General features: G+C 41.0%; 1 protein-coding gene across 8 annotated transcripts in view; it reads right to left on the reverse strand.

Moving 5' to 3' along the window:
- Window positions 1–26,972, reverse strand: part of ctbp1 (C-terminal binding protein 1) — a 324,438-nt gene that overhangs the window by 55,925 nt on the left and 241,541 nt on the right. For 4 of the 8 annotated variants that reach the window (XM_080199791.1, XM_080199863.1, XM_080199659.1 and 1 more), the window contains one exon: window positions 7,556–7,710. In XM_080199791.1, the coding sequence (XP_080055917.1) occupies window positions 7,556–7,710 (155 nt within the window). Of the gene's footprint in view, window positions 1–7,555; window positions 7,711–15,976; window positions 16,059–25,646; window positions 25,829–26,972 lie in introns of those variants that run through there. The other 4 variants (XM_080200106.1, XM_080199627.1, XM_080199929.1 and 1 more) reach the window with 3 other exon arrangements.

Genomic DNA, 26,972 nt, shown 5'->3' on the forward strand with positions numbered 1-26,972 from the left:
AGTGATGGTTTCTGCAAAGTTGGCAGGGTTACGGATTGATTATGAAAGTTACAAATTATTCCACCAGTCATTTCTTTTCCATTTCCCCAGCTGAGGTGGCTGAATGAGCAATATGCAGTTGCACACAATAGAAAGCATTCATGGAATTATTGCTTTCTTACCATCTGCACTTTAATTTATCAGCAGTAACAGAAAGAACAAAGAGTGTGAGCCATTATTGCAGTTAACAGCATCTTCTAGTAAGAGCCCTGGTTTTGAATCTAAAAGGGTCTTATCAGAAAATGTAACAAAGCACTTTATGTTTCATAAAATGAATTTGCAGTTTTAAAAATGTTTCAAATGTTATGACAAAACATATCTTTTGTAAAAGTACCATATTCATAACTGGCATTACGAGAAATACAAATCCAAAAATACTATGTGGTATATGGGGAATGATATCACATTGCATGTGAACCACAACATAGCAATTCAACTCATTAAAAGGAAATTTTTTATCATGCATTATGATTTCCTCTCAGTAGAAAGCATCTGCGAAACCTTAACCATAAGCAAACAAGGAACTATTTTAGGGCTGTTCCACTTACCCAGTTTGTACAATACTGTAGCCCAGTTTGTACAGGAAGGTCCTCTAGTGGGATCATATTTAACTTTCCTCTACAAAGATCAAGCAGTCTAATGGACAGAGCAGACTGTCCGGTCCATCAAATCTATGCCGGCTGTGTCGAGCAATCCAGTCAGTCCCATTCCCTCGCTCAAACTCTTATCCCCTAATTTCCTTTTGAAATTATTCTTCATCTCTGCTTTGATTACCCTCATAGGCAGTGTGTTCCAAGTCATTACCACTCACTCCATAAAAACAAATTCTTCCCCAAATTCCTTCCTTCACTGAGAGACAAACAAGATCCAAGCTGACAAGATATGGCATTGCACCCCATCTTGGGTTTGATCTGATGCTTGATAGCCAAACAGCCAAGACGCAATTACTTACTCAGCAATTTTAATGTTGGCAAGTGTGAGGTGGTCCACTTTGGTAGGAAGAATGGTAGGAAGGACTATTACTTACGTGGCGAAAAACTGCAGCAGGCGACGGTGCAGAGGGACCTCGGGGTCCTTGTGCATGAGTCGCAAAAACCCAGCCTGCAAGTGCAGCAGGTGGTCAGGAAGGCGAATGGGATGCTGGCCTTCATAGCGAGGGGGATTGAATATAAAAGTAGGGAGGTCTTGCTGCAGCTGTATAGGGCATTGGTGAGGCCGCAGCTGGAGTACTGTGTGCAGTTTTGGGCGCCGCACCTGCGCAAGGATATTTTGGCCCTGGAGGGAGTGCAGAGGAGGTTTACTAGGCTGATACCGGAGTTGAGGGGGTTGAGCTATGAGGAGAGGCTGAATAAACTAGGCTTGTACTCGTTAGAGTTTAGAAGAATGAGGGGAGATCTCATTGAGACGTATAAGATGATGAATGGGATGGATAGGATAGAGGTGGAAAGACTCTTCCCGCTCAAAAAAGACAGTAGGACTAGGGGGCACAGCCTCAAGATAAAGGGGGGGCGGTTCAGAACGGAGTTGAGGAGGAACTTCTTCACTCACAGGGTGGTGAATCTCTGGAATTCTCTGCCCGTTGAAGTGGTGGAGGCTGCCTCGCTAAATATTTTTAAGAAGCGGGTTGATGGGTTTTTGATAAGAGAGGGGATTAAGGGTTATGGGGAGAGGGCGGGAAAGTGGAACTGAGCCACGACAGATCAGCCATGATCTTATTGAATGGCGGGGCAGGCTCGAAGGGCCAGATGGCCTACTCCTGCTCCTATTTCTTATGTTCTTATGTTCTTATGTAACCTGCTCAGTGACGCTCATTTTATGTTCTGCCAGGGCCATTCCGCTCCTGACTCATTACAACTATGGCCACAGGAGTTGAACTCCAAAGTGATCACCCTTGAGATCATAATTTGACTGAATGTGGCATTGAGGATCCCTCCCAACCTGGGATCAACAGGAAGTGGGGAAAAATTGCAATCCAACCACCTTCCCTTGACATTCAACAGCATTAATATTACTGAATTCCTTGCTATTAACATTCTAGCTGGTGTAGAGACAGAACATAGAACAGTACAGGCCCTCGATGTTGCACCAAGCTATTTATGAAACCAAGATCAAGTTATCCCACTATCATTCTGGCATGCTTCATGTGTCTATCCAATAACCGCCTGAAAGTTCCTAAAGTATCTGACTCCACTATCACAACAGGCAGTCCATTCCACCCCCCAACCATTCTGAGTAAAGAAACTACCTCAGACATCCCTCCTATATCTCCCACCATGAACCTTATAGTTATGCCCCCTAATAACAGCTACATCACCCAAGGAAATAGTCTCTGAACATCCACTGTACCTATCCCTCTCATCATCTTATAAACCTCTATTAAGTTGCCTCTCATCCTCCTCCGCTCTAAAGAGAAAAGCCCTAGCTTCCTCTACCTTTCCTCATAAAACCGACCCTCCAAACTAGGCAGCATCCTGGTAAATCTCCTCTGCTCTCTCTCCAATGCTTCCACATCCTTCTTAGTGAGGTGACGAGAACTGCACAATGTTCCAAATGTATCTCACCAAGGTCCTGTACAGTTGCAGCATAATCACATGGCTCTTAAACTCAAGCCCCCTATTAATAAATGCTAAACACTATAAGCCTTCTTCACAGCTCTATCCACTTGAGTGGCAACCTTCAGAGATCTGTGGATATGAACCTCAAGATCTCGCTGTTCCTCTACATTCCTCAGTGTTTATCTGCACTCTCCCTGTTCCTCAACTCACTAGCATGTGGCACCAGCAACAAACCAGAGATTACATGTTTTGTCCTGGCAAAGATGAGATGTGAGTATTGGACGGGGGTAAGCAAGGTAAGAAGTCTCACAAAACCAAGTTAAAGTCCACCAGGTTTATTTGGTAGCTTGTGGTTTGTGCTACTAAATAAACCTGTTGGACTTTAACCTGGTGTTGTGAGACTTCTTACTTAGGTTACCATTGACCAGAAACTGAACTGCATCAGCCATATAAATATTGTGGCAAGGGAACAGGTCAGAGATTGATTTATTATTGTCACATGTAATAGTATATAGTGAAAAGTATTGTTTCTTGCTTGCTAGGCAGACTGTTCATAGAGAAGGAAAGGAGACACAGTGCAGAATGTAGTGTTACAGTGACCGTGAGGGTGTAAACAGATATCAGTTTAATGCAAGGTAGGTCCGTTCAAAAGTCTGATGGCAGCAGGGAAGAAGCTGTTCTTGCGTTGGTTGGTATGTGTCCCCCGACAAAGACAGAAGGGAGAATGACTGGGAATTCTGCGGCAAGTAACTTGCAGCTACTGGCACCCCAAAGCATGTCTACAAGGCACATATCAGGAATGTGATGTAATGCTCCTCACTTGCCTGGGTGTAAGAGCTCCAATAACATTCAAGATTACTACCATCTGGGAACCTCATTCACCATCTTCCACATTCACTCCCTTCGCCACAGATGCAGTGGCAGCAGTGTGTACTATCTACAAGATACACTACAGGAATTCGCCAAGGCTTCTTTGACTTCCAAACTCACCAACTCTGACACTCAAAAGGACAAGGGCAGCACATGCATGGGAACCTCACCATCCACAATTCTCCTCCAAGTCATACACCACCATCCTGATTTGAAATTATATCACCATTCCTTCACTGTTGATGGGTCAAAATCCTGGAACTCCCTTCCCAGTGGTACAGTGGATGTTCCTACAACACAGTTGTTCAGGAACTAACATCTTATGAAGGGCAATTGAGGATGAGCAATAAATGCTGGCCTAGCCAGCAATGCCCACACCCAGTGCAAAAAAATAAAGAATCTTCTCAATTACCTCACGGAAAAAAAAAATCAATTAGATCCCAGAGTGAAAAGGTCAATTACTAAAGGGGGCACAGGTTTAAAAGGAGATATATGAGGCAGATTTTGTTTTACACAGAGGGTGGTGGATGCCTGAAACTCGTTGCCGGGGGAGGTAGTGGAAGTAGATACGGTAATGACTTTTAAGGGGTGTCTTGACAAATACATGACTAGGATAAGAATAGAGGGATATGGTCTCCAGAAAGGTAGGGGGCTTTAGTTAAGTCAGGCAGCATGGTCAGTGCAGGCTTAGAGGTCTTAAGGGCATGCTCCTGTACTGTAATTTTCTTTGTTCTGTCAGTCAAGCATGGTTTTCATTTTACAAATGTGTGTTGGCTTCGAAGTGCTTGCTGACTTTTTCCCCTGATTACTGTTTCTAAAACCTTAACCACCACTGATATTTAACTGACCAGGCCTGTATCTGGAAGGAATATTCCTACAGTCTAGCTAATTCGTGGTATCACATTTGCCACACTCTACTCCTCTGGCACCAACCCCGCATCTAGGAAAGTGAGAAGATTACGGCAAAGCCTTTCACTATTTCCACCACAGCTCTCTTAAGCAATCTTGGTTACGAAGTATGCAGACCAGGCGACTCAGCTTAGTATTTTTACTTAATACTAGAAGTAGCGTTTCTTGTATTTCCTGCCTCTCAGTTGTCACCTCACCCATTAGCTCACCATATCCACTTCTATTTTTCAGCATCTTCTTCCTTATAAACAATGATACAAGGGTTATGAAGTAGTCCAGCGTTGCCCAGCATCTTTAAGCATAAATCTCTCACTGTCCAGATGCTATCTCTTCACTATTTATATTTCAGCAGAAAGTTTTTGGGTTCATAAATAGTAATAGGCCAATTGATTCCTGGAGCCTGCTCCACCATTCAATTAGATCGTGGCTAATCTACCTCATCGCCATTTCCCCCTGTCCTTGGATGAATTATTAACTAAATATCTATCGACCTTGGTCTTGAACATACTCAACAACTGAGCCTTCATATTCCTCTGGGGTACAGAATGCTAAGGACTGACCACCCTCAGTGAAGAAATTTCGCATATCTCTGTTCTAAATGGCCTGCCTCCTTACCCTGGGGATGCAATGGCCTAGTGATTTTATTGCTAGGCTATTAATCCAGGAACCAGTCAATGTTCTGAAGATCTGGATTTGAATCCCACCGTGGCAGATGATGACTTTGAATTCAATAAAAAAAATCTAGAATTAAGAATCTACTGATAACCATGAAACCACTGTCAATTGTTGGAAAAACCCATCTGGTTCAGTAACGTCCTTTACGGAAGGAAATCTGCCATCTTTACCTGGTCTGGCCTACATGTGACTCCAGAACCACAGCAATGTGGTTGACTCTCAACTGCCCTCCAAGGGCAACTAAGAATAGTCAAGTAATGTTGGCCAGCCAGTGACACCCATGTCCCACGAATGAATTAAAAAAATTTAGACTGTGTCCCCGTGTTCTAGACTCCCTCCTGTCCCAGGTAGACAAAGACTACTTCCTGAATACGCTCCATCACACTCAAAGTACTTTCTAGATTTCAATGAGATCACCTCTCGCTCTTCAAAACTCGGAGAATACAGGCCCAGTCTCCACCATCTCTCCTTATAGGATAATCTTGCTATCCAAGAACAAACCTGCTATCCCAGAAATCAGTTTGGCGAACCTTTGTTGCACTCCATCAATGACAAGTATATCCTTCCTTCGGTAAGGGGATCAAAACTGCACACACTACTCCAGGCAGGATTTCGCCATGGCTCTATACAACTGTTGCAAAATATCATTACTGCTGCACTCAAATTCCCTTGCAATAAATATATACCTTCCTAATTCCTTGCAATACTTGCATCCTAGCTCAGTGAATTACAAGCAAACACAACCAGATCCTTTTGGACAACAACATTTTTATAATCTCTCACCATTTAACAATTACTCTGCAGTTCTGTTTTTCCTACCTTCATATTTTTCACATTGTATTTCATCTACCATATTCTTGCCCAAATCATTATCTAAATCTCCTTTAAACTCAAAACTCATGTTCCCACCTAGTTTTGTGTCATCAGCAAACTTGGAAATATTACATTTGATCCAACATTCAAATAACTGATGTGAATTTATGTTTGCATTCACATAACTACTATTCTATTCACTCTGTCAATCTTAGTTTCCAACTCACTTCCCCTCTCAATCTACCGTACTTAGCTCAAAGAATTAATTTAACATGCATCATCTTTTGTTTCATCAGACTCTCTACCGCCCTGGTTATTCTAAGAATCCTGGCTTTCATTCCCCTACCTTCACACAAGGTCCTACTATTAACTTCCTTCTTAGCATCTGAAATCTGACCACAGAACCTCAATACCAGCCTCTTCATTGGCACTTTTATGTATGACAACTTTAAGCTCACTGCGTTCCAACTGCATCCTCTTTGTGCTGTCCTTTACCCTGGCATCAGGAAGCTAACACATCATACAAGACTAACACTGACAGGGGACATCCCTTCCAAGCAGCGCTGCAAGTTTACCTACACCACATGGACAGCAGTGGTTCCACAAGACACCTCACCACCATCTTCAAGAGCAATTGGGATTGGCAATAAATGTTGATCATGCCAACGACGCGTATATCCTGAGGGACTTAAAAAGATCTCAGCTTCCCATCCATTATCTTAAAAAAAAAATCTGTATGGCTCAGTTTAGAATCTTCATTTGCAACTTCCTTATACCATTAATCAGAATTAATGCCTCTCGATCTGCTGCATGTGTGGGCACTTATAGGTGCATACCCCCCATCCTACATCTGAGCGGCAGAATGTTGTTTCATGCATTCAGCCCTCAAAACTGCAACAAAGTACAAATTCTGCAAACCTCTTTGGATAAGTTAAATATTTCAGCAAAATGAACAGGTTTCCTGCTGACAGCAATTTGTGTCCCTCTTCAAATTGCTTCATTTTATATTTTCTTCTTCATGCTTTGTAAAGCTGAGATTTTCTCCAAGCAATATTAATTCTTCGACTTACGCTGCAAATTTAGCCAATGGAGATTGCAGTAATTCAAAGCTCAGTCATTTGTTCTCAAATTTCATTTAGTAAAAAATATAATTGATTTAATTCTTAACAGCTATTATCTAAACATAATTACATTATATATTAAAAAGCCATTAAAGACATAGTAGGAGCATCCATACTTTCAAAATTAAGAAATCAAATGGTATAAATAATTCGCATTAATTTTAGTTTTGAACACTTCAGAGCCTGTTGTTATAATCAGAGGAATTTGCATAACAGCATTACTGAGCTCAACTATTAAGGGGCTGATTTATTAATATAAAAATACATGGTCTAAAATTGAAAGATGATTCAGCAACTGGCACAGGCATGATTGATCAAATGACCTCATTCTGTGCTGTACAATTAATTGCATGATCAACTATGCAAGTTAATTGTACACCTTCACATGCTTAGGCTCAGTAACTCCAAACTGCTGCCTGAAATGCCATCAGCACTCAATACTTAAGCAAATCTGAAATGGGTAGAGCAAAACAAATATTACATTATAGCTCTAAGTGGCAAGACAACCTAATTATCTCATTGCAAAGTATGTTCAGCAAGTATTAAAAGATTTTTAAATACTCTTGTGCTCACCTTTTCGTGAATCTCCTGTGTAGATTGTGCGTCACAGAAAGCCACTGTAGCTACATCTTTTAGAATGGGCATTTCTACAGTGCAATCGCGGCCATCCAGCAGTGCCACCAGGGGGCGTGGATGCATGGGGCCATTCATAATAGGAGGACGAATGCCTAGAGTCAAAAAGGAAATACAAAAATTGCGTAAGATTTTATGAAATCAGTACTTGATCTGTTATGCAAATCATATTCCAGATTTTCTTGGAAGATTGATTGTCAACGTACAAGAAAAACCTCACCAACCTAAGTCCAGAGAAGAGTAATGTTACCATGGCTCTTTTCAGGATTCTGAACCTTTCATGGAACCTACACCTTCACTTTAGTTCAAATACATTCAACTATATACACAAGTGCTCAGCATAAAGGGTTAACCATTCAAACCACAAGTTAAAAAAATCTCAACCTATTATTATAGTTTATTCTATTCACTGAACCTAATAAATACTGAAGATGCAGTTAAAGTCAGAAAATATAAACTGAGATAAAATGAGTAAGTGTGTGGCCAAACTGAATTATAAAGTGCAAACTGCTTTTAAAGATCCACTTTAAGTATTTCAACAGGAGCAGCTCACTCTAACTAATGACACAGCTTGTGTAGTTGTAGACAGGGCAGCATAATGGACTACTACATGATACACAAAGGAGTAGTAAGTTGAGCATTTTCATGCTGCACTGTCACAACAGAGCATGTTCCGAACATGAATTGAGCCACCAAAAAGTGGACAGGAAAAGACAGTTCCCACAGAGGCAGGAGAAAGATAGTTTCCCCAGTGCTTATCTGTGTACTTCCTGCAACTAGTTACATTGTAGCATTTTACAAACAGATGTACATTTTATGTAAGCAAACTTAGTTATGACTTTAAAAAGTCTACAGTACAGTAAAGTTCTCTGGATTTATTTATTCCATGTCCAGCCAAATTCTGAAGAATGATCAAATTTTATGAAACAGACAACCTCACTCAATCTTGTCTACTTTAAAGGAAAAGCCATTCTAATAACGGAAATCATAAAATTGGATGAAAGTGTCCAACTCAACTGCCTAATGTCACTTTCCCCTCATATCCTTTAATCCTCTCCACCTCAAGAACTTTGTTGTGAAAACATACAATGTTTTGGCCTCAGTTGCTTTCTATACTAGAGAATGCATCAGGCTCATCACTTGCTGGATGAAGAAATTTTGCCTCATTTTAGTCCCAAATGGTTTAGCCTGTATCCTCAGACTGTTCTGGTTCTGGACTTCCCCATCCTCAGAAACATGCTTCCTGCATTTACCCTGTCTTGCCCTGATATATTTTTAACAGCTGCTGGGAGATCCCTCCTCATTCTTCAAAACTCCAGTGACTATAATACAAACTGACTCAATCTTTCTTCATATGTCAATTCCGCCATCTCAAAAATCAGGCTGGTAAAGCTTCACTGCACTTGCTCTATAGCCAGAACATTCTTCCTCAGATAAAGGAGGCTAAAATTGCACACAATATTCCAGATGTAGTCTCACCAAAGCCCTGTATGATTGCAGTAAGACATCCTTGCTCTTGTACTCAAATCCTCTTGCTATGAAGGCCAAACTATTTTTCACCTTCACCACCTGTTGCACCTGCTTGCCTACTTTCAGTGTCTGGTGTACAAGGATACCGCCGTCTCACTACACATTTCTCTCTCAATTTAGAGCCAGATAATAATCTGCCTTCATATTTTTGCTACCAAGTGGATTTCACCATTATTGGTGAAAACATTATTGAGCAATTCTACTCCTCGCACCTGCACCTCCTGGAAAGCAGCCAAGCATTTCTAACACTGAAATCACCAACACAACTTCTGCTGTAAGGGTAATCTGAACACTTCTATTGCTTTGTTTTTTTTTAAAAACTGAATTGGATGTTGCACGAAACAGAAAGCTCCTCATTTTCTAGGCATTTTAAAGCAAAATGACAGGCAAGTTTTTTCCTTCTCACTCTAATTAATTAAGGGTCTTGCCAATTTATTTTCAGACTTAAGTCAAGGCTGCTCTTTACCAGGCTATCAGGTGATTAAAGAGCAGCGAGCAAGAGTGATAATTTGCTCCCTGGATTTTCCATGTCCTTTCTGTACATTGATAGATGGCGTTGACAACTCTGGCTGCACAGATTCCAGGATTTGCACATGACCTCCTAATTTTGTCTGCCCCTCCCCCAGACCCCAGCATTGGTCTCCCAGCCAGATTGAGAGCAATGGAGTCCAGAGCTGCCCCATTCCCTCAGGCCGAGGCACTCGCTAGATTTCAGGCTGAGGACTGTTTCTGCACGGCTGTGCTGCAGCCAGCGAAGGGACCCAAAACATTCTCCCAGCCCTACAGAAGGAGCAGTGGCCTCAATCCAAATCTGGGGTGCTTCCATCTTACCCCAGAAATGGAACTGGCACATCCAGTGGCCATCAGCTCCCTCAACGAAAGTCCTGGCTGCCTACCTCATTCACTCATCTCATATCCATTCAAATTGCACAAATGCATGACCAAAATCCACTGGATTACTTTATATGGTCACCAGGGGATGGTTGACAATTCCAGCAGACTCCCAGCCATTCTGGGAGGGTTATTACACCAACACACAGCGGATACCGGAAATCTAAAAGGAATGAGAACCTATATTAAGATTCAGTTACTTCTTAGTCCAACACAACCAAAGCTGCCAATTACTTCTTGAAAATCATTAAAAATAATCAGATGACTGTTAATTTTTTTTAAAAAAGGCACAACATCAAACAATCAACCCTCAATTTTTGCCTGGGAATTCCATCACCTTAAAATAGCTTAAATCTGCAAACTAAAACTTAGAAAAGCTTGCTCTTGATCTACAAATTCATTTAGCCGCTCAACAGTACATATTTTGAATATATATGCAAGATTCTTGTAACTCACTGTTCAATCCTTTCTGTTAATTGTATTTATATGCAATCAGGTTGTTAGGACAACAGATTGGATGACTCACTGAGCATGCTTTTAACTAACCCAGAAGTTAACTCACCATTTATACCTTCAAAGTGTTGAGCATCTCCTGGCTTAAACCAGATATTCTTTGAAGCCTGCTTTCAGCAGCTTTGATCAAGATGATTCTCACCTCCTAACTGGATGGCAAAGCCTGGAAGCCACTTGGTAAAGAATAAGTATTTAGGTCGTATAATAAAGTAGTTAAAATGATAAAGTTGGGAGAAGTGAAATAATTTATAAGGAGAGAACTAGCAAGAAAGACAGCTCAAAATTGTAATTTTTTCGTTTTCAATTTTACAAGCTAATAGCAGAACAAAGTTGTCAACAATTTCTAAGCATGAAGGCTGTCCATGAGCCAAGGGGGTGACGAAACGCTCCAAATCATGCGTACTAAAAAGAGAGTTTGTCTATTGTTTGAGAAGGTTTATCCAATCTCCTATGCATTGGTCAATTCTTAGCAGGATCGGTGTTTTATTTTGAAGTTAATCCAACTACTACAAGGCTATGGACCAAGTGCTGGAAAATGGGATTAGAATATTCATGTTTGATGGCCATCACAAACACAATGGGCTGAATGGCCACTTGCTGTGCCATTAAAAACTCAGTCTATCCTAAGTTTGACTGATCTGGTGGAAACATACTGTAATATTGATACAGAATTAACTAGATTAGACCCAATTTATGAACTGTCGTTTTGAGCCCGAGGGGTCCTGTGGAACAGTAGATAGAGTTCCTACCTCTGAGCAGGAAGCTCTGGCTTCAACTCCCACCTAAGGGAGTTGGCCAAGAAAGGCATGTTCATAATGTGGTCAACAGGTTGAGCATCAACCTGCAGAATCCTTCCAACACACCAATGGCAGCCAACAAAAGTGGGGGAGACTCCTGGTCAGCCATCCTGGATACAGATTTACATCCCTCAAGCTAAACCTCTAGCTAGTGATCTGTTTTAGGAAAACCTTGCTATGGGAACAGATGAAGGTCTGACTTATGCACCACTAGGTGTAGGAACAGAAACAACAAAAAAAAACATATTGAGCCTACAGGTCTAAGTGCTCTTTTACAATCCCCTGACCACAGAATCATTCTGACATACTAAGATCAGCCATTTCAGTCACCAGGTCTTTTCACTGAGGGGCATTTTGCTCATGTTCTCTCCTTATTATGATAAGCATATACAGGCATCTTATTCAAATTGTCATTTGTGATCATGAATGCCTCCAGGTTAATTAACAATGAGCCCTACCCTGTTGGCTGAGTTGGTTTAAATCAGTGTTGACTACTCTGACAGACTGTTTCATTTCAGAAAGCATTCCAGGGTCCATTCTAAAAAGCTCAAACTTGAGCTGATTCAAAACAGACAAGGAATCAAACTTGCAGGTTGGATTTGTATGGCTCAGTGCAAACACACATATTCACTGGCCACATGGGTTAAAGGTGAAGGGGGAAAAGTTTAAAGGGAATATTGGGGGGGGGGGGGGGGGGGGCTTTTTCACACAGGTGGTGGGAGTGTGGAATGAGCTGCCAGATAAAGTGGTAAACGCGGGTTCACTTTTAACATTTAAGAAAAACTTGGACAGGTACATGGATGAGGGGGGTGTGGAGGGATATGGTCCAGGTGCAGGTCAGTGGGTCTAGCCAAAAAAAATGGTTCAGCACAGCCAAGGGCCAAAAGGCCTGTTTCTGGCATCAACTGAAGTATTCACTACTATGTTCAACATTTAACTTCACACACTGAAGCCTGAATACGATAAGTTTACTTACACAAAATGCACGAATACTGAGGTATAAACTATTATGCACAAGAATCACTTTTTTTGGCTTCAAGATATTTCATATTTCAGCCATAGACCTAAAATACAAACTATAAATCTAAATCACACCACAGAATGATACGTTTTTAAACACGTGGAAAGAATTTTGTACACTGTAACTACGTGGACCTAGTGAACTTACTTAAACCAAATTAGTATGGTAAAGATAATTGGCCTACTAATAAACAACTTAAGAACATAAGAACATAAGAAATAGGAGCAGGAGTAGGCCATCTAGCCCTTCGAGCCTGCCCCGCCATTCAATAAGATCATGGCTGATCTGTTGTGGCTCAGTTCCACTTTCCCGCCCTCTCCCCATAACCCTTAATCCCCTCTCTTATCAAGAACCCATCAACCCGCTTCTTAAAAATATTTAGCGAGGCAGCCTCCACCACTTCAACGGGCAGAGAATTCCAGAGATTCACCACCCTTTGAGTGAAGAAGTTCCTCCTCAACTCCGTTCTAAACCGCCTCCCCTTTATCTTGAGGCTGTGCCCCCTAGTCCTACTGTCTTTTTTGAGCGGGAAGAGTCTCTCCACCTCCATCCTATCCATCCCATTCATCATCTTATACGTCTCAATGAGATCTCCCCTCATTCTTCTAAACTCTAACGAGTACAAGCCTAGTTTATTCAGCCTCTCCTCATAGCTCAATCCCCTCAACTCCGGTATCAGCCTAGTACTTCTTCATATGAAGTGGAAATGCAGGATATATTAGAATCTACTTCAGCTTCCAACAAACATACAAGCACAGCAAAAAAACTTTCTCCAAAACTATTTCAAGTCTTTAATTAGCTCAGTTATAGTGATAAAATTATTTTAGATAAGAGAGCCATAAATCTAGCTCGGAGAATAAATTTGCTGATATTACCTCAGATTCATTGATTGGAATTTTCTGGCTGTTCTTGCGGGCGGAATCATCTAGTCCCACCGATGGCAAACCCCTGCAGCTGGAAACTTGTTCATAGAACAGAAGGCCTAGTTGAGAGCAGCAAGGTCAGAAGATCCCGCTGCCAACCAATGGCAGGCTCCCTCCATGTGGCAAAACACGCCTCGGGGACAAGTGGAAAATCCCTCCTATAGACTGGTTATAGATGCTTTCTCAGAGCAACTCAGCTATTCCCACTTCCCTGCCTTTACTGTATATCCCAACAATGTTGTTCCTTTTCAAATAACTGTCCAATTCCCTTTCGAAAGCAACTATTCCTTTCAAGCAGTTTGTTCTAGATCTTAAGTCCAGTAGCATGGTGGCACAGTTCTTAGCATTGCTAACTCACAGCATCGCTAGCTCACAGCATCAGGGACCCAAGTTCGAATCCCAGCTTTGGGTCACTGTCTGTGTGGAGTTTGCACATTCTCCCCACGTCTGTTGGGTTTCCTCCATGAGCTCCAGTTTCCTCCCACAGTCCAAAGATGTGCAAGTGGATGGGCCATGCCAAGTAGCCAGAGTGCTGGGGAACTAGCTAGGATAAATGCATGGGGTTACAGGAATAGGGCCTGTGTGGGATTGTGGTCGGTGCAGACTCAATGGGCTGAATGGCCTCTTTCTGCACTGTAGGATTCTATGATTCTAATCACTCGCTACATAAAAAAAGTTTCCCTTGGTTCTTTGGCCCATCAGGTTAAATCAATGTTGACCATTCCGCTAGATTGTTTTGTTTTGGAATGCATTCCAGAATCCATTCTAAAAATTCCAAAAACCTACCACAAACATTTCTGAAGAATTAGATGATTAGTTACACTGGCCCCAGGTCAGCAGTAGCAGGACCCTGTGGAAGTGTGGAAATACCTGGAAATTTTTACTTTCCAATGGGCAATTCTCCTGCTCTTTGGGACTCTGCACAGAGTCAGAGGCATTTGTGGAGAGTTGGAGGCTTCAGACAATTTCACAGTACTTACCTGACAGTGGCCCAGGAAATGTTAGATAGAGAAAACCTTAATTCCTGGGTTAATACAGAACTGACCTCCCAAAACACTCAATGTCTGCCCCCTTGACCTGTCCACCACTCCCAATTGGATCTGACTTATCCCTGACACAACCTCCCCACTCACCCTGCCAACATACCGACTTACCCCATTCACTCTACCACCCTATTCGTTCATCCATTTACCCAGTCACTGACATTTATACTGGACCTTTAAAAAACTTACCATATGGCAGCAAGTGTTGTAAAAAGAGGGTACATTTTGTCTTACCCCTCATTCTACAATGCCACAATGGAGTTCCCTGTGGGACAATGCACTCCACATTTCTGCAGAAACCAGGATCAGAAGATTAGCAAGAAATGTGGGAACTGTGTCAAGGCGTAGGGAGATTTGAACAGAATGGCAATCCAACAATGACTAGCACTCTACAAAAAATCCAGGTCAGTATACATCTGCTTCTGTTCAACAAATGTATGCCCTTATTTCCAATTTACATAACATGACTGCAAATTATTTAATTGAAATGTTTTTGGCTTCAACTTTTACCTTTGTTTTTCTACTCATACACTGGTGTCCCAATCCTACAAACCCTCAGGTTCTGCCAAATACCATTTTGAACCAACAGGCTGGAAATGCATGCAAGCTCTTTCTCGGGTTTTCCCTCTTATTTGTGGAAAGACTTTCAGCCTCTCGTTGATGCAGCAAACCACACAGAAATTGAGAATTCAACTGGGACATGTTACCATCCCTTGGCAATACATGTTAGAATTCCAATGTTCTGTGTCATTTGAACAGATTTTTTTTTTAAATTTGGCTTTCTAAATTGGCTAATATTGCATATTTTCCCCAAGTAGAAAAATGTCTTTCCACCCTCAATATGCCAACTTTTGATCTACGAGTGGACTTGGCCACTTACTGCTAGACTTTTGTCACAGGTAGTTCATGGAACTGATCATAGAATTTTACAAGAGAGGACAATTCATCCAGTCACATCTCTACCAGCTTTGTGAAAAAAATCTATCCAATTAGCTCCAGTCCCCTGCTATTTCACCATAGCTCTGCAACAGCCACACAGCATCCTTGCCATTATATCAGTCATGCTGGTTCACCAGAGAAATTGTCTTCAAAACCAACTGAAAACAAAGGTGATTTGCAAAGTATATTTTCATATTGCAGTTAAAAAAGGTACAATATTCTCCAGTGGATTAATCCAGTTTTTTTCTGTAAAACAAGGATTCAATGTAGTCAAAACATGTCATTACAAGCCTCTGGGCACAACAAAGATGTACTTGTTCACATCAAGACCCATTTGATCAAGGTTTGATCTCCTGTTCAGACTACAGTTCAGCTTAAATAAAAGATGAGGCAAAGACTTCCGACAAAAGGAAATTATAATTAATTTGAATTGCACAGCATCATGGTGCATTAATCCTATGGTCACTAAGAACTGCAAAAACCTTGAAAAGTTAAAATCTTTTGTTTTTGTACTTAAAACCTTAACTAACAAATTCAGATGTAGTTCTTTGCACAAACAAGTCTAAAATCAATACCCAGTGAGCTATGGCAGTAAGAAAGAATTTTATTAAAGAACAATTATTGATGAAACAGTTTATTGTTTGCTTGCGTTGGCTTCGCACGACAGGGTAGAAAGTTCAAAAAAAGCAATGAAAAGGACCCACTGTGCATACTGTAGTCATTTTTGTGTAAAAAAATCTTCATTGCTTCATCTGTTGGAACCCAGCGATAGCCATAATGCCTTTTCTAAATATAATTAATAGACAATGTATTAATAATAAAGTGGAAAACAAGTGTGCACTGCTATTCACATTCTGTGTAAAATGAAATGTTAATACAAATAAGTATCAATTCGAAATGACCCTCAAACTAGATATACCCTTTTGGAGTTCCTATTCTGCAGTATGCTTTCTTGTAAAAAGAAAGAGTAAGATACCGCAGTTCAGTTAGTTTCCCAATCACATTTCATGATGTTGAAATTTTACTTTCTATATTTCAGACTTTGAATGTATGAATTTAAATCCAATATTGACTCTGGCACTTAATTTCAATGCTAGTTGCACTGCTGTTCTGGACAGTAATAAACTACATAAGAGACAATTTGTTCTGTGGTTCAGACACAAACTTGAACTTGCCTTCACCCTAGAAAAAATCCTATACTCTATTTTTCCATTTGTTTGTTTAAAAATGTTTTAAAAATTAGATCAATAGTGCTATCCAGGATGAGTATAACTGCAGGTTATGGTATTAGTGACATTCAAAGTTGTGAAATGAAGGTCCAGCAAATATGGTAACTTTATGCTTTTAAACAGGGGAATGATTGTCACCATTCTCAAAAAGATCACAATACATCATGAATGTGGCAGATTTTTTTTCAACAATCTAAAATTTCATGGCACTTTAGATACAAAAGAAACTTATAATATTAAATAGCTTTCTATGAAAGTATCATTCTTACTAAAGGCATACAAATGTAGCATAGATTTCCACAAACTAAATACCATATTTCAACAATGATTAGAGTGTGCAATATTGCCACAGTCAAAAGAAAGACAGATTGAATAAAATCTCATTGCTCCTCCCCTCGCTACTTCAAGTGCAAGACAGACCATATGATTTTTAAAACCTTTAACAGCATCTTCCAAAATCTTGAGAGACTTATGTTTTTTTAAAAAATTCATACAGCAATTACTGAACTGATGCAGATTCAAACACTGCACTGAATAGAGCCCAATTAGTATTCCAAAGTTACTGCATATACACTGGTGCAGGAAGACTTTTATACTACTGGGTGAGCAATAGGCATGAGGGAGGCTATCTATGTGCAAGTCATTGCAGTAGATGCTAATCTACTCATGTGAAACCAGAACAGACGGCCATAGCTAACAAAGCTATATTTAAACTGTGTTCCTGCTCAGTTTCCTGAGGAAGATATCCAATCTTAAGAGCCTTATTTAATTGTTGCTTCATCTATGAATTGCTTGGGTAGTTCCTGTGATCAACTACGCTAAATTCTATTCTGCAAGTCATGCTTGCAACTCAGACTGGTCACATCAGGGATAAAGATCAAAATAAAATTTGGGCATGGATAAGGAATTGGTTGAAGAGTAAGGAGATTGGTTCTTCAGGGTATTAGCATTAACTGCAGGGCCCCAAGGATTAGCATTTTGACTTACAGGTTCAAATTTACATCAATGGCTTGGATTGTGAAGGTTAAGATGCTAAACAAACAGCTAATTGCATCAGAGAAGGGGACTATTACATTACAAAATAAGTAGATATGACATACAGGAAATAAGTGGATGATGTTTTCCTCTAAAATATTAATCTTCTAGCATTTTATTTACATATGCATATTTTTGACGAGACATTCATTCTACATTGTCTAGTAACTTGACACCTTATTGTCGCTTTGTTCTGATACTTGCTCTGGTAGCATGCTACCTAACACACCTACGTAAAATTCTTTGGTGTACTATTTTAACACAATTACTAACCAGTTTAAACAGTCTTAACAATTGCACTAACGAAAGAGTTTTTATACAAAGCACAAGCATCACACATACAGAGGAGGTTAAATTTCTAAATCAGTTATTTATCAATCATTTGAGGTAAACAAAGCAAGACGTTTAGAAATGCACTAATAATCAAAGGCAGTCATAGTGCTGATTTGTTAGACAAGGGATGTTTGAAGAAAATTATTTTCAATGTATTTTGAGATGTGGCTAATTGGACAGATAACAGAAATGCAGTCGATGCAATGTACAAAAAATAGTTTTTCAAAACTGTTCAGTAAAGAGCCTCACACAACATCTTGCTATAAAGAGACAAGTAGGAGAGGACAGTAGTAGCATGGACAGAATGCTGGCTGTAGACAGGAAACAGAAAAGGGTGTTGTCTGGTCGAGAAATGGTGTAGTCCAAGCACCAGTGTCCAATTTTTGTTCTCAATGCACAGAGTGTTTTGATGTTGGGCATAAAAAGCAAAATGTGGATAACACAAGAGTAATAAGTTTAGCAACTAGAACGGTTGCAGAAGATGCGGACAGATTAACAGAATGGGTAAACATTTGCTGGTTGCAATTTTATATGATCATTCTGTGGGAAAGAAAAAAAATTGGAGTAAATACTCAAAAGATAGGTGCTGAAGAATGTGGATGAAACACCTAGGTCCAGAGTCTCCCGTCTTGAATCAGGACTGAACAGAGATGCAGCAAAAACAAATGGTCAGGTGGGCTGTACTTCTGTTCCCAACTTTACTGAGTTGAGGTCTGGGGTGGGGAGGAAGAAGAGCAGAGCTGGTCAGGAATGTGAAGTCAGCTACCTTGTTAATTGCGCAGATTGAGGTAATTAGCTTCTGACTTCCCAATATTTTCATCAAAGTGGGCATCTGCTGAGTATTCTGCAAGGCTGACCAGCTCCAACTGAGCAGGAACAGGGGTGGCAACGTAGAAGTTGTTTTATTTAATGCATATGGGTAGAAATGTGGGCAAAACAATTACTGAGCAATGAAATGCTAATAATCATCCTTTCTCCACCCTATCCCTGGATCCCAAGTCTCCATTTTCCCCCCAATCACTTTTAAAGATGAAGGTCCTTTGTTTTTAAAAAAGTTTCCTGCACAGAGCTGCAGCCAAAGCAACAGTTGCCAATTTGGGCCAGAATGCGACCAATTCCGTGGTGTACCTCCTCCATTTCCACACTGGGGAGGCGATGGCCTGATGGTATTATCACTAGACTGTTAATCCTGAAACTCGGCTAATGATCTGGGTACCAAGGTTCGAATGCAGCCACAGCAGGTAGAGGAATTTCAATTCAATAAAAAATATCTGGAATTAAGACTCTGCTGATGACCATGAAACCATTGTTGATGGTCAGGCAAACCCATCTGGTTCCCTAATGTCCTTGAGGGAAGGAAATTTGTTGTCCTTGCCCAGTCTGGCCGACATGTGACTCCAAAGCCACAGTAATGTAGCTCTCAACTGCCCTCAGGTAACGAGAGATGAGCAATAAATGCTAGCCAGCCAACAATGCTCACGTCCCATGAATGAATAAAAAATTCCTCTGCTCCTGCTCCTCCAGCTGTGTCTGCTCTCTGCGCACAATACTTTTTTTAAAAAAGGATCTTCATCTTAAAAGTGACTGGGGAAAATGGGACCTCGAGTTGGGTAGGGAGAGAATGGTTATTAGCATTTCATTGCTCAGTAATTGTTTTGCCCACATTTCTACCCTTGTGCATTAAATAAAAACTTCTATGTTGCCATCCCTGTTCCTGTTCAGTTGCAGCTGGTCAGCCTTGCAGAAAACTAAGCAGATGCCCACTTTGATGAAAATATTGGGAAGTTGGAAGCTCATTACCTCAATCTGCCCAATTAACATGGCAGTTGACTTCACATCCCATTTCTAGAGCCACCAAGACATTGATCCAATGAGAATCCACCTTCCAGCAGGTTAACAAAAGATGTGGGAATTTGCTGCCTGTCATCTAATTTCTGCCTTGAACAGTAAAACCCAGACCCGTTTGTTCAAATACATATTACTTTGACAATGAGAGTGAAGGTACATCAAGTCATTAAAAATACACTAATAGCTGCAATAAATAGGGGCATAAAGCTCAAGAGTGAAAAAATAGTGCTGTATTTATATAAAACATGAGTTAGGGTTTTTTGGGGACAATGTGCAGCTTTGAGCAATGTAGCTATCTGCTGGACTCAAGTCCCATGTTGTGCATTCAAGTCCTACCTTGACACGCTGTCAAACTCAATTCAATAAATGCATTAATTGGTGGACTAGCAGAAAAAGGGCAGAAACTCATATCTTTGACAAAAGGGCCTCGGAAACAATAACGTGAGGGATAGATGATTGAGAGAACTGCCGAAGAAATTCATACCAAAAAAGTATGAGTGGGCAAATAAAAGAGTTAACATTGTAGAGATTGCCAACTTTCTCATTCCCAGCACAATAATTTCCTACTTACACAGAATAAATTTTTTCATTGTATCACAAAACAAAGCTCGAAGGGGCCGCAACTTTTCAGTGGGAAAACACCAGTTATACTTCTCCCAGCAGTATGAAGCTACCATGATGACTGTCATTGCTTCTCATTAAACTTGCTGCTGGCCCACTTCCTGGTTTGAAATTGTTCTAAGTAGAAAAATAGGGTTGGGTTGAACTTGGCAATCACCAAATTAAATTTTGTCTGGGACCCAGAATCCAGAAATGATACAGGAATACCAGCCATCATAGATTTTCAGATTGGTGATAAACCTTCATATTTTTGCTTCTTTCCAACCCAAAAACATTGTTTTCTCTCCAGCCATGAAAATGCTAAATAAGAAGTTTGGAGGGTAGCAAATGTTGTGCCTTTGTTTAAGAAGGGCTGCAGGGAAAAGAATGGGAACGACAGACCAATGAACATAAAACTTTGTAGTGGGTAAGCTGTTAGAAGGTATTCTGAGAGACAGGATCTGCAGCCATATAGAGGGGCAAGGACAGACGTTAGCGATGGAAAGGTGGTAGGACTGGAGGGTCTTAATGACATTACTGTTACTAGAGAGGCGGTGCTCGACAGACTGGAGGGGCTGATTGTGGACAAGTCCCCAGGACCGGATGGAATGCATCCGAGGGTTCTGAAAGAAATGGCGGAGGTGATAGTGGATGCCTTGGTGGTTATTTTCCAGACGTCGCTGGATTCCGGGGAAGTGCCGGATGATTGGAAAACAGCTAATGTTACGTTGTTGTTTAAGAAGGGTGCCAGGCAAAAGGCGGGGAATTATAGGCCGGTTAGTTTAACGTCTGTGGTAGGTAAAATGTTAGAATCTGTCATTAAGGAGGAAATTGTGAGGCATCTTGAAGGGAATTGCTTGATAGAGCAGACGCAGCACGGTTTCATTAAAGGGAAGTCGTGTCTGACAAATTTACTGGAGTTCTATGAGGATGTGTCTAGGGCGGTGGATAGAGGAGAGCCGGTGGATGTGGTCTTTCTACATTTTCAGAAGGCGTTTGACAAAGTACCTCACAAGAGGTTATTGCAGAAGGTCGAGGGACATGGAGTTGGGGGTAGGGTGTTAGCGTGGATAGAGGATTGGTTGTCAAATAGGAGGCAGAGAGTGGGGGTCAACGGGTGCTATTCGGATTGGCGGATGGTGACTAGTGGAGTGCCCCAGGGGTCGGTGCTGGGGCCTCAGCTTTTTACCATTTATATAGATGATCTGGAGGAGGGAACCGAGTGTAGGGTGTCGAAATTTGCTGATGACACCAAGATTGGGGGAACGGCAAATTGTGCGGAGGGTGTGGAGAGTCTGCAGAAGGATCTAGATAGGCTGGGCGAATGGGCCAGGAAATGGCAAATGGAATTTAATGTTGGCAAGTGTGAGGTGGTCCACTTTGGTAGGAAGAATGGTAGGAAGGACTATTACTTACGGGGTTGTGCAGTGTTTTTCCACACAGGAAGCCTGTGGCCAGCAGTGTGCCTCAGGGATCAGCGCTGGGTCCACTGTTATTTGTCATTTAGATTAATGATTTTATTGAGTATATAGGAGACACAATTAGTAAGTTTGCAGATAACACCAAGATTGGTGGCATAGTGGTCAGTGAAGGTTATCTAGGATTGCAACGGGATCTTGATAAATTGGGCCAGTGTGCCAATGAATGGCAGATGGAATTTAATTTAGATAAATGTGAGATGATGCATTTTTGATAGTTCAAGTCATGGCAGGGCCTACTCAGTTAATGGTAGGATTGGGGAGCATTATAGAACAAAGAGATCTAGGCATACAGGTTTATAGCTCCTTGAAAGGTTGTTGTACAAGACGTTATTAGTAAGGCCACGTTGGAATACTATGTACAGTTCTGGTCACCCTATTAGAGGAAGGATATTATTAAACTAGAAAGAATGCAGAAAAGATTTATTAGAATGTTACCAGGACTTGACAGTTTGAGCTATAAAGAGAGGCTGTATAGACTTGGAATTTTTCTTAGAGCAAAGGAAGCTTAGGGGTGATCTTAGAGTTCTTTAAAATAATGAGGGGCATTAATAAGGTGAATTGTCAACTATTGCTTCCCAAAAGGGAGGAGGATCTAAAACTAGAGGGCATAAGTTTAAGGGGAGAAATACAAAAGGGTCCAGAAGGGCAATTTCTTTTCCCCCCCACAGAGGATGAGGAGTGCCCAGAACAAGCTACCAGAAGCAGTAGTAGAGGCAGGTATAATTTTGTATTTTAAAAAGCATTTAGACGGTTACATGGGTAAGATAAGTATAAAGGGATATGGGCCAAACGCAGACAGTTGGGACTAGCTTAATCATAAGAATTGGGCTGCATAGACAAGTTGGGCCAAAGAGTCTGTTTCCATGCTGTGAACTTCAATGACTCTATAACAGTTTGCAGTGGCAAATGCTGATGATCAGACAACAGAAGTGGTGAGTGAAAAGAATAGCCTCATGTCCTACTTTACAGGCTGGAATGCCCTTTCTCCATATATAGGGGAAGGAGTTTGTTTATGGTAGTTTCAGCCAAAAAAAATTCTCAATTGCTTGTGATGAACACCATTAACCTTACTCTAAACATCGAGGGGAAACATCTCTCTAAGTTCTGTGCAGGAACCTGGCTGGCAAAAGAACCCTGCATTCCCTGCTGAGGCAAGTTGAGAACAATCCATCTGAGCTTTCAACTTTTTTGTCTTTTAGGTAAAAACTCAACCAGCAGGAAATTAATTTAAAAAAATTAAAAATGTATAAACATACCATTTGGATCTAAGTTTGAAGCTTATTTTTGGTGACAGTACAAAAAAAATAGGTTTTTCTCCAACCAGAATAAGCTGCTATACAATACAGGTGAGGGGTAAACTGAAGTGTATAACTGAAAGCCAGCTTACACCATTCAGCACACAATTTTAAGTCAGCAGAGGATAGTATTCATATGACTTCTTGACAACAGGGCACTTTTCTTTTACACACTACGCATTGTCAGTGTTTGCATTTTCTTGGCTGCCTAAAAGAATATTTGCATCAGCATCACACTTGGAAATTTCAAACAAGTAAAGATTTAGAGAATACAATCCATTCAGCACTATTGCAATGATGCTGCACTATAGTGCAAATTAAGTGAGAAAATTTAAAATTCTTAAAATATAAACTTAAATGTTTAAGTTTGCAACAGTTTACAAATCTTGGGATATATTCATTAAATTAATGACACTATTCATTGCTCTCCCATTTGTCACGATTAGGATATGTGGAAGCTTCAAACAATTTGGATCATAGGCAGGAGAATAAAAATTAGGCCCCTAATGTCCACTTAGGAAATCTGTCATCCTTATCTGATCTGGCCTACATGTGACTCCAGAGGCACAACAATGTGGTTGATTCTTAAATGCCTTCTGCACCGTATAGTTGCACAGTGGTTAGCACTGCTGCTTTCAAGTGCCACGGACTCAAAAGCCAGTTCGATTCTGGTTTTGGGTGTGTGCGGAGTTTCACGCTCTCCCCATGACTGCAAGGGCTTCCTCCCAGTCAAAAAGATGTGCAGGTTAGATTGATTAGCCATGATAAGTTACCCCCTAGAGTCCCAAGATGTGTCAGTTAGGTGGGTAAATGCATGGAGTGGTGGGGGCGGGCCTGATGAGATACTCTGTCAGAGAGTCGGTGTAGACTCAATGGGGCCTAAAGGCCTCCTACTGCACCGCAGGGATTCTATGGTTCAATGAAATAGCCGAGCAAGCCACTCAGTTCAAAGTCAATAAATGATGACCCAGCCAGCAACACCCACATCCCATTAATGATATTTTTTTAAATTATGATATCAAGTCACTATTGGTGTATATTTTTCTCAGTCCTTTTCTTCCACTAAAGGAGCAGCATCAGACCTATTTAGATATCCATAAGCACATCTACACAAAAAATTCATTTGCAATATTCAGAATATTCCAAAGCTGTGTTGGTCTTCATATTATTGCAATGTGCCAAATTAAGCCTCACAAATATTCCTATGAAGCCACATGGAGGAAAATGCAACTGTAGCATGTCAGCAGGATTCACAGCTTGAGTGGGTTTTAAATTCAACTAAAAAAACTATTTTAAAACACTGAAAGAACCAACTGGGTGACAAAGGGACAGTGATTTTGTTTGCTGCTACAACAATTGAAGGCCAACTCAAGGAACAAGATAGGAAATGCCAAGCATAGTAACATTAATTAAATATTAATATCCTTATTGGAAAGAGTTTGCAGTTGATGAAAAATATCACAGCTAAAAAGCAATGCCAATTAATCAGGTTTACACTTGGGTACAGTTCTATTTTTATTAAATAAGCTATTTAAAAGGAAATAATTAGACATACAGAATTCCCTTTCATCTTTCACACAATTGATTCAATGCTTCATATTTTCCTATTAAGGTAGGGCAGGATTCTTTCTTGTGAGGGGAAAAAAGTCACCATCAGCCAGAGCTCCTACGGCCTCAAACAAAAGAAGCAACTGAAATAGCCAAATACAAAATGTTGACGGCTGAACTAATATTTCCAAAGCAAGCAAAAACAAAATCCTCTGCAGATGTTATGCGCAGCCCAAAGATCAGATTTTGTAAAACTAGAAAAAGAGTGTTGGGCTTGTCCTTGCTTGCAAGATTCACTGAAGACCATTCTGCTTGCAGTTACAAGAATCCCATATACTGAAATTGCAGAAGTGAAGACAAGATTTTAATGCAGAAAGTTGATGTTTCTTCTACTCACTGTCACAAACTACAGGATGGATGTGGTAGGGAACACATTTAACATTTTTAAAAATCTCCAAAAGTAAAACAATTAAAAACTTTGCTGGGACTTTTTTTTTCTTGGCGGGAGCGGGGGGGGGGGGGGAAGAGAGAGATATGAGGTTTCACTTATTTCAATAGCAACTTGGAGGGGGAAAGAGAGAAAAAGGTCCAGCCATTTCAGAATTAAATGAACAAAGAACAAAGTCTCCCTCTGTCAAAAAGTGAAGGGGGCGGGGGGGGAATAAAACAGCTGCGGCGTACAACGACCGGGATGATGAAGTACACATACACAAAGTGCCGCTGCCATTGGTGCTCCAAATGTCTTAATGTAGGGCTGCTTGAGGAGGACAGGGGAGGGCCATCTATACAACTCTTCAGTGCACAACACTTTCAATAGCAGCACAACAGCAGCAGAAATCTATATCCGAGGGGGAGGAAGTTGGAATGACTGCTTTGTGCACGGCGCACAACATATTTGACAATCGTGTTACCCCACCCCACAACCCGCCCATATTTTGAAGTCACTTCACACACAATCACAAAAATTAATCAGAAGAGAAAAAAGCCACAAAAGAAATAATTTACCTAGAGGTAATCCTTTGCTCCGAAGGTGGGAGCTCCCCATCTTAGGCGGTGGCGGCGGCCGTTATTTCCCCCATGCTCTGTCAGTGTGAGGTGATCTCCCCGGTCAGGCTCACGGGCAGATGGCGGTTGAAATTTGTCCGGAGTGAAGCGAGGGCCGCGCGAGCCCCCGCCACCCGCCGGAGGGGCGGGGCCCCAGGCCACGCACTCCATTGGCTGTTGGCTCGGGGGGGGTGTCACCTGACTGGAGCTCGCGCTCTGCCCTTTCAGCTGGGTTCAGAAGGGACGAGTCAGGGTCTGCTTGCTGCTGGGGAGTTAACCCTTAAACAGCCCTGAGCCCCCAGTATGTACACAATCTGCTGCTGAGGAGTTAACCCACAAACAGCCCTGTGCCCTCAACATATACACACTCTGCTACTGGGAAGTTAACCCACAAATAGCCTGAGCTCTCAACATGCACACAATCTGATGCTGTAGCGTTAAGCCACAGCCTGAGCCCTCACATATACACACCCCAGGACTCAACACTGGCATGCAGACTCAACTCCACAGCTGTCGGGATCTTGATAATACAAAGCAGGTAACATACACTTATTTTTTTTAAAAATTGAGCTTTCCTTTCCTCCTGCTCCTGTTGTTTAAAAGAAACAGGTCTGCTGTGACAGCTCAGCGTTCTACATAATCTACAGTATAAATCAGCCTCCCATCTATTGATTTCTTGCAAGCTGCACATACCATATCCTCTAATTCTATCTTTTGCTCTCATTATTACATTCTGCATTCACTCCTTTCCTTTTTTTGTCTGAACGGTATACTTTGTATGGCGCACAAGAAACAACATATTCCACTGTTTACGTATATATGTGACAATAATATGTATCAAATCAAATCTACACTTCTTGTTGCCTCAGAAAAGCAGCCGGCATAATCAAGGAGCCCACACATCCCAGGCATACTCTCTTCCACCTTACTCTGTCGGCAAAAAGATACAGAAGTCTGAGGTCACATACCAACCAACTCAAGAACAGCTTCTTCCCTACTGCCATTAGACTTTTAAATAGATCTATCATATATTAAGCTGATCTTTCTCTACACTCTAGCTATATTGTAACACTATATTTTTCAGCCTCTCCTTTCCTTCTCCCCTATGTACTCTATGAACAGTATGCTTTGTCTGTACAGTGCGCAAGAAACGATACTTCTCATTTTATCCCAATGTATGTGACAATAAATCAAATCAAACTAAAATGAAACAGAAAATGTTGGATAAACTCAACAAGGCAGGCAGAAACAGTGGAAAGGGAAGTAGTTGATATTTCGAGTCAAGTG

Source organism: Carcharhinus amblyrhynchos, chromosome 1, assembly GCF_965287045.1.
Source record: "Carcharhinus amblyrhynchos chromosome 1, sCarAmb.v2.hapA, whole genome shotgun sequence".
NCBI lineage: Eukaryota > Metazoa > Chordata > Chondrichthyes > Carcharhiniformes > Carcharhinidae > Carcharhinus > Carcharhinus amblyrhynchos.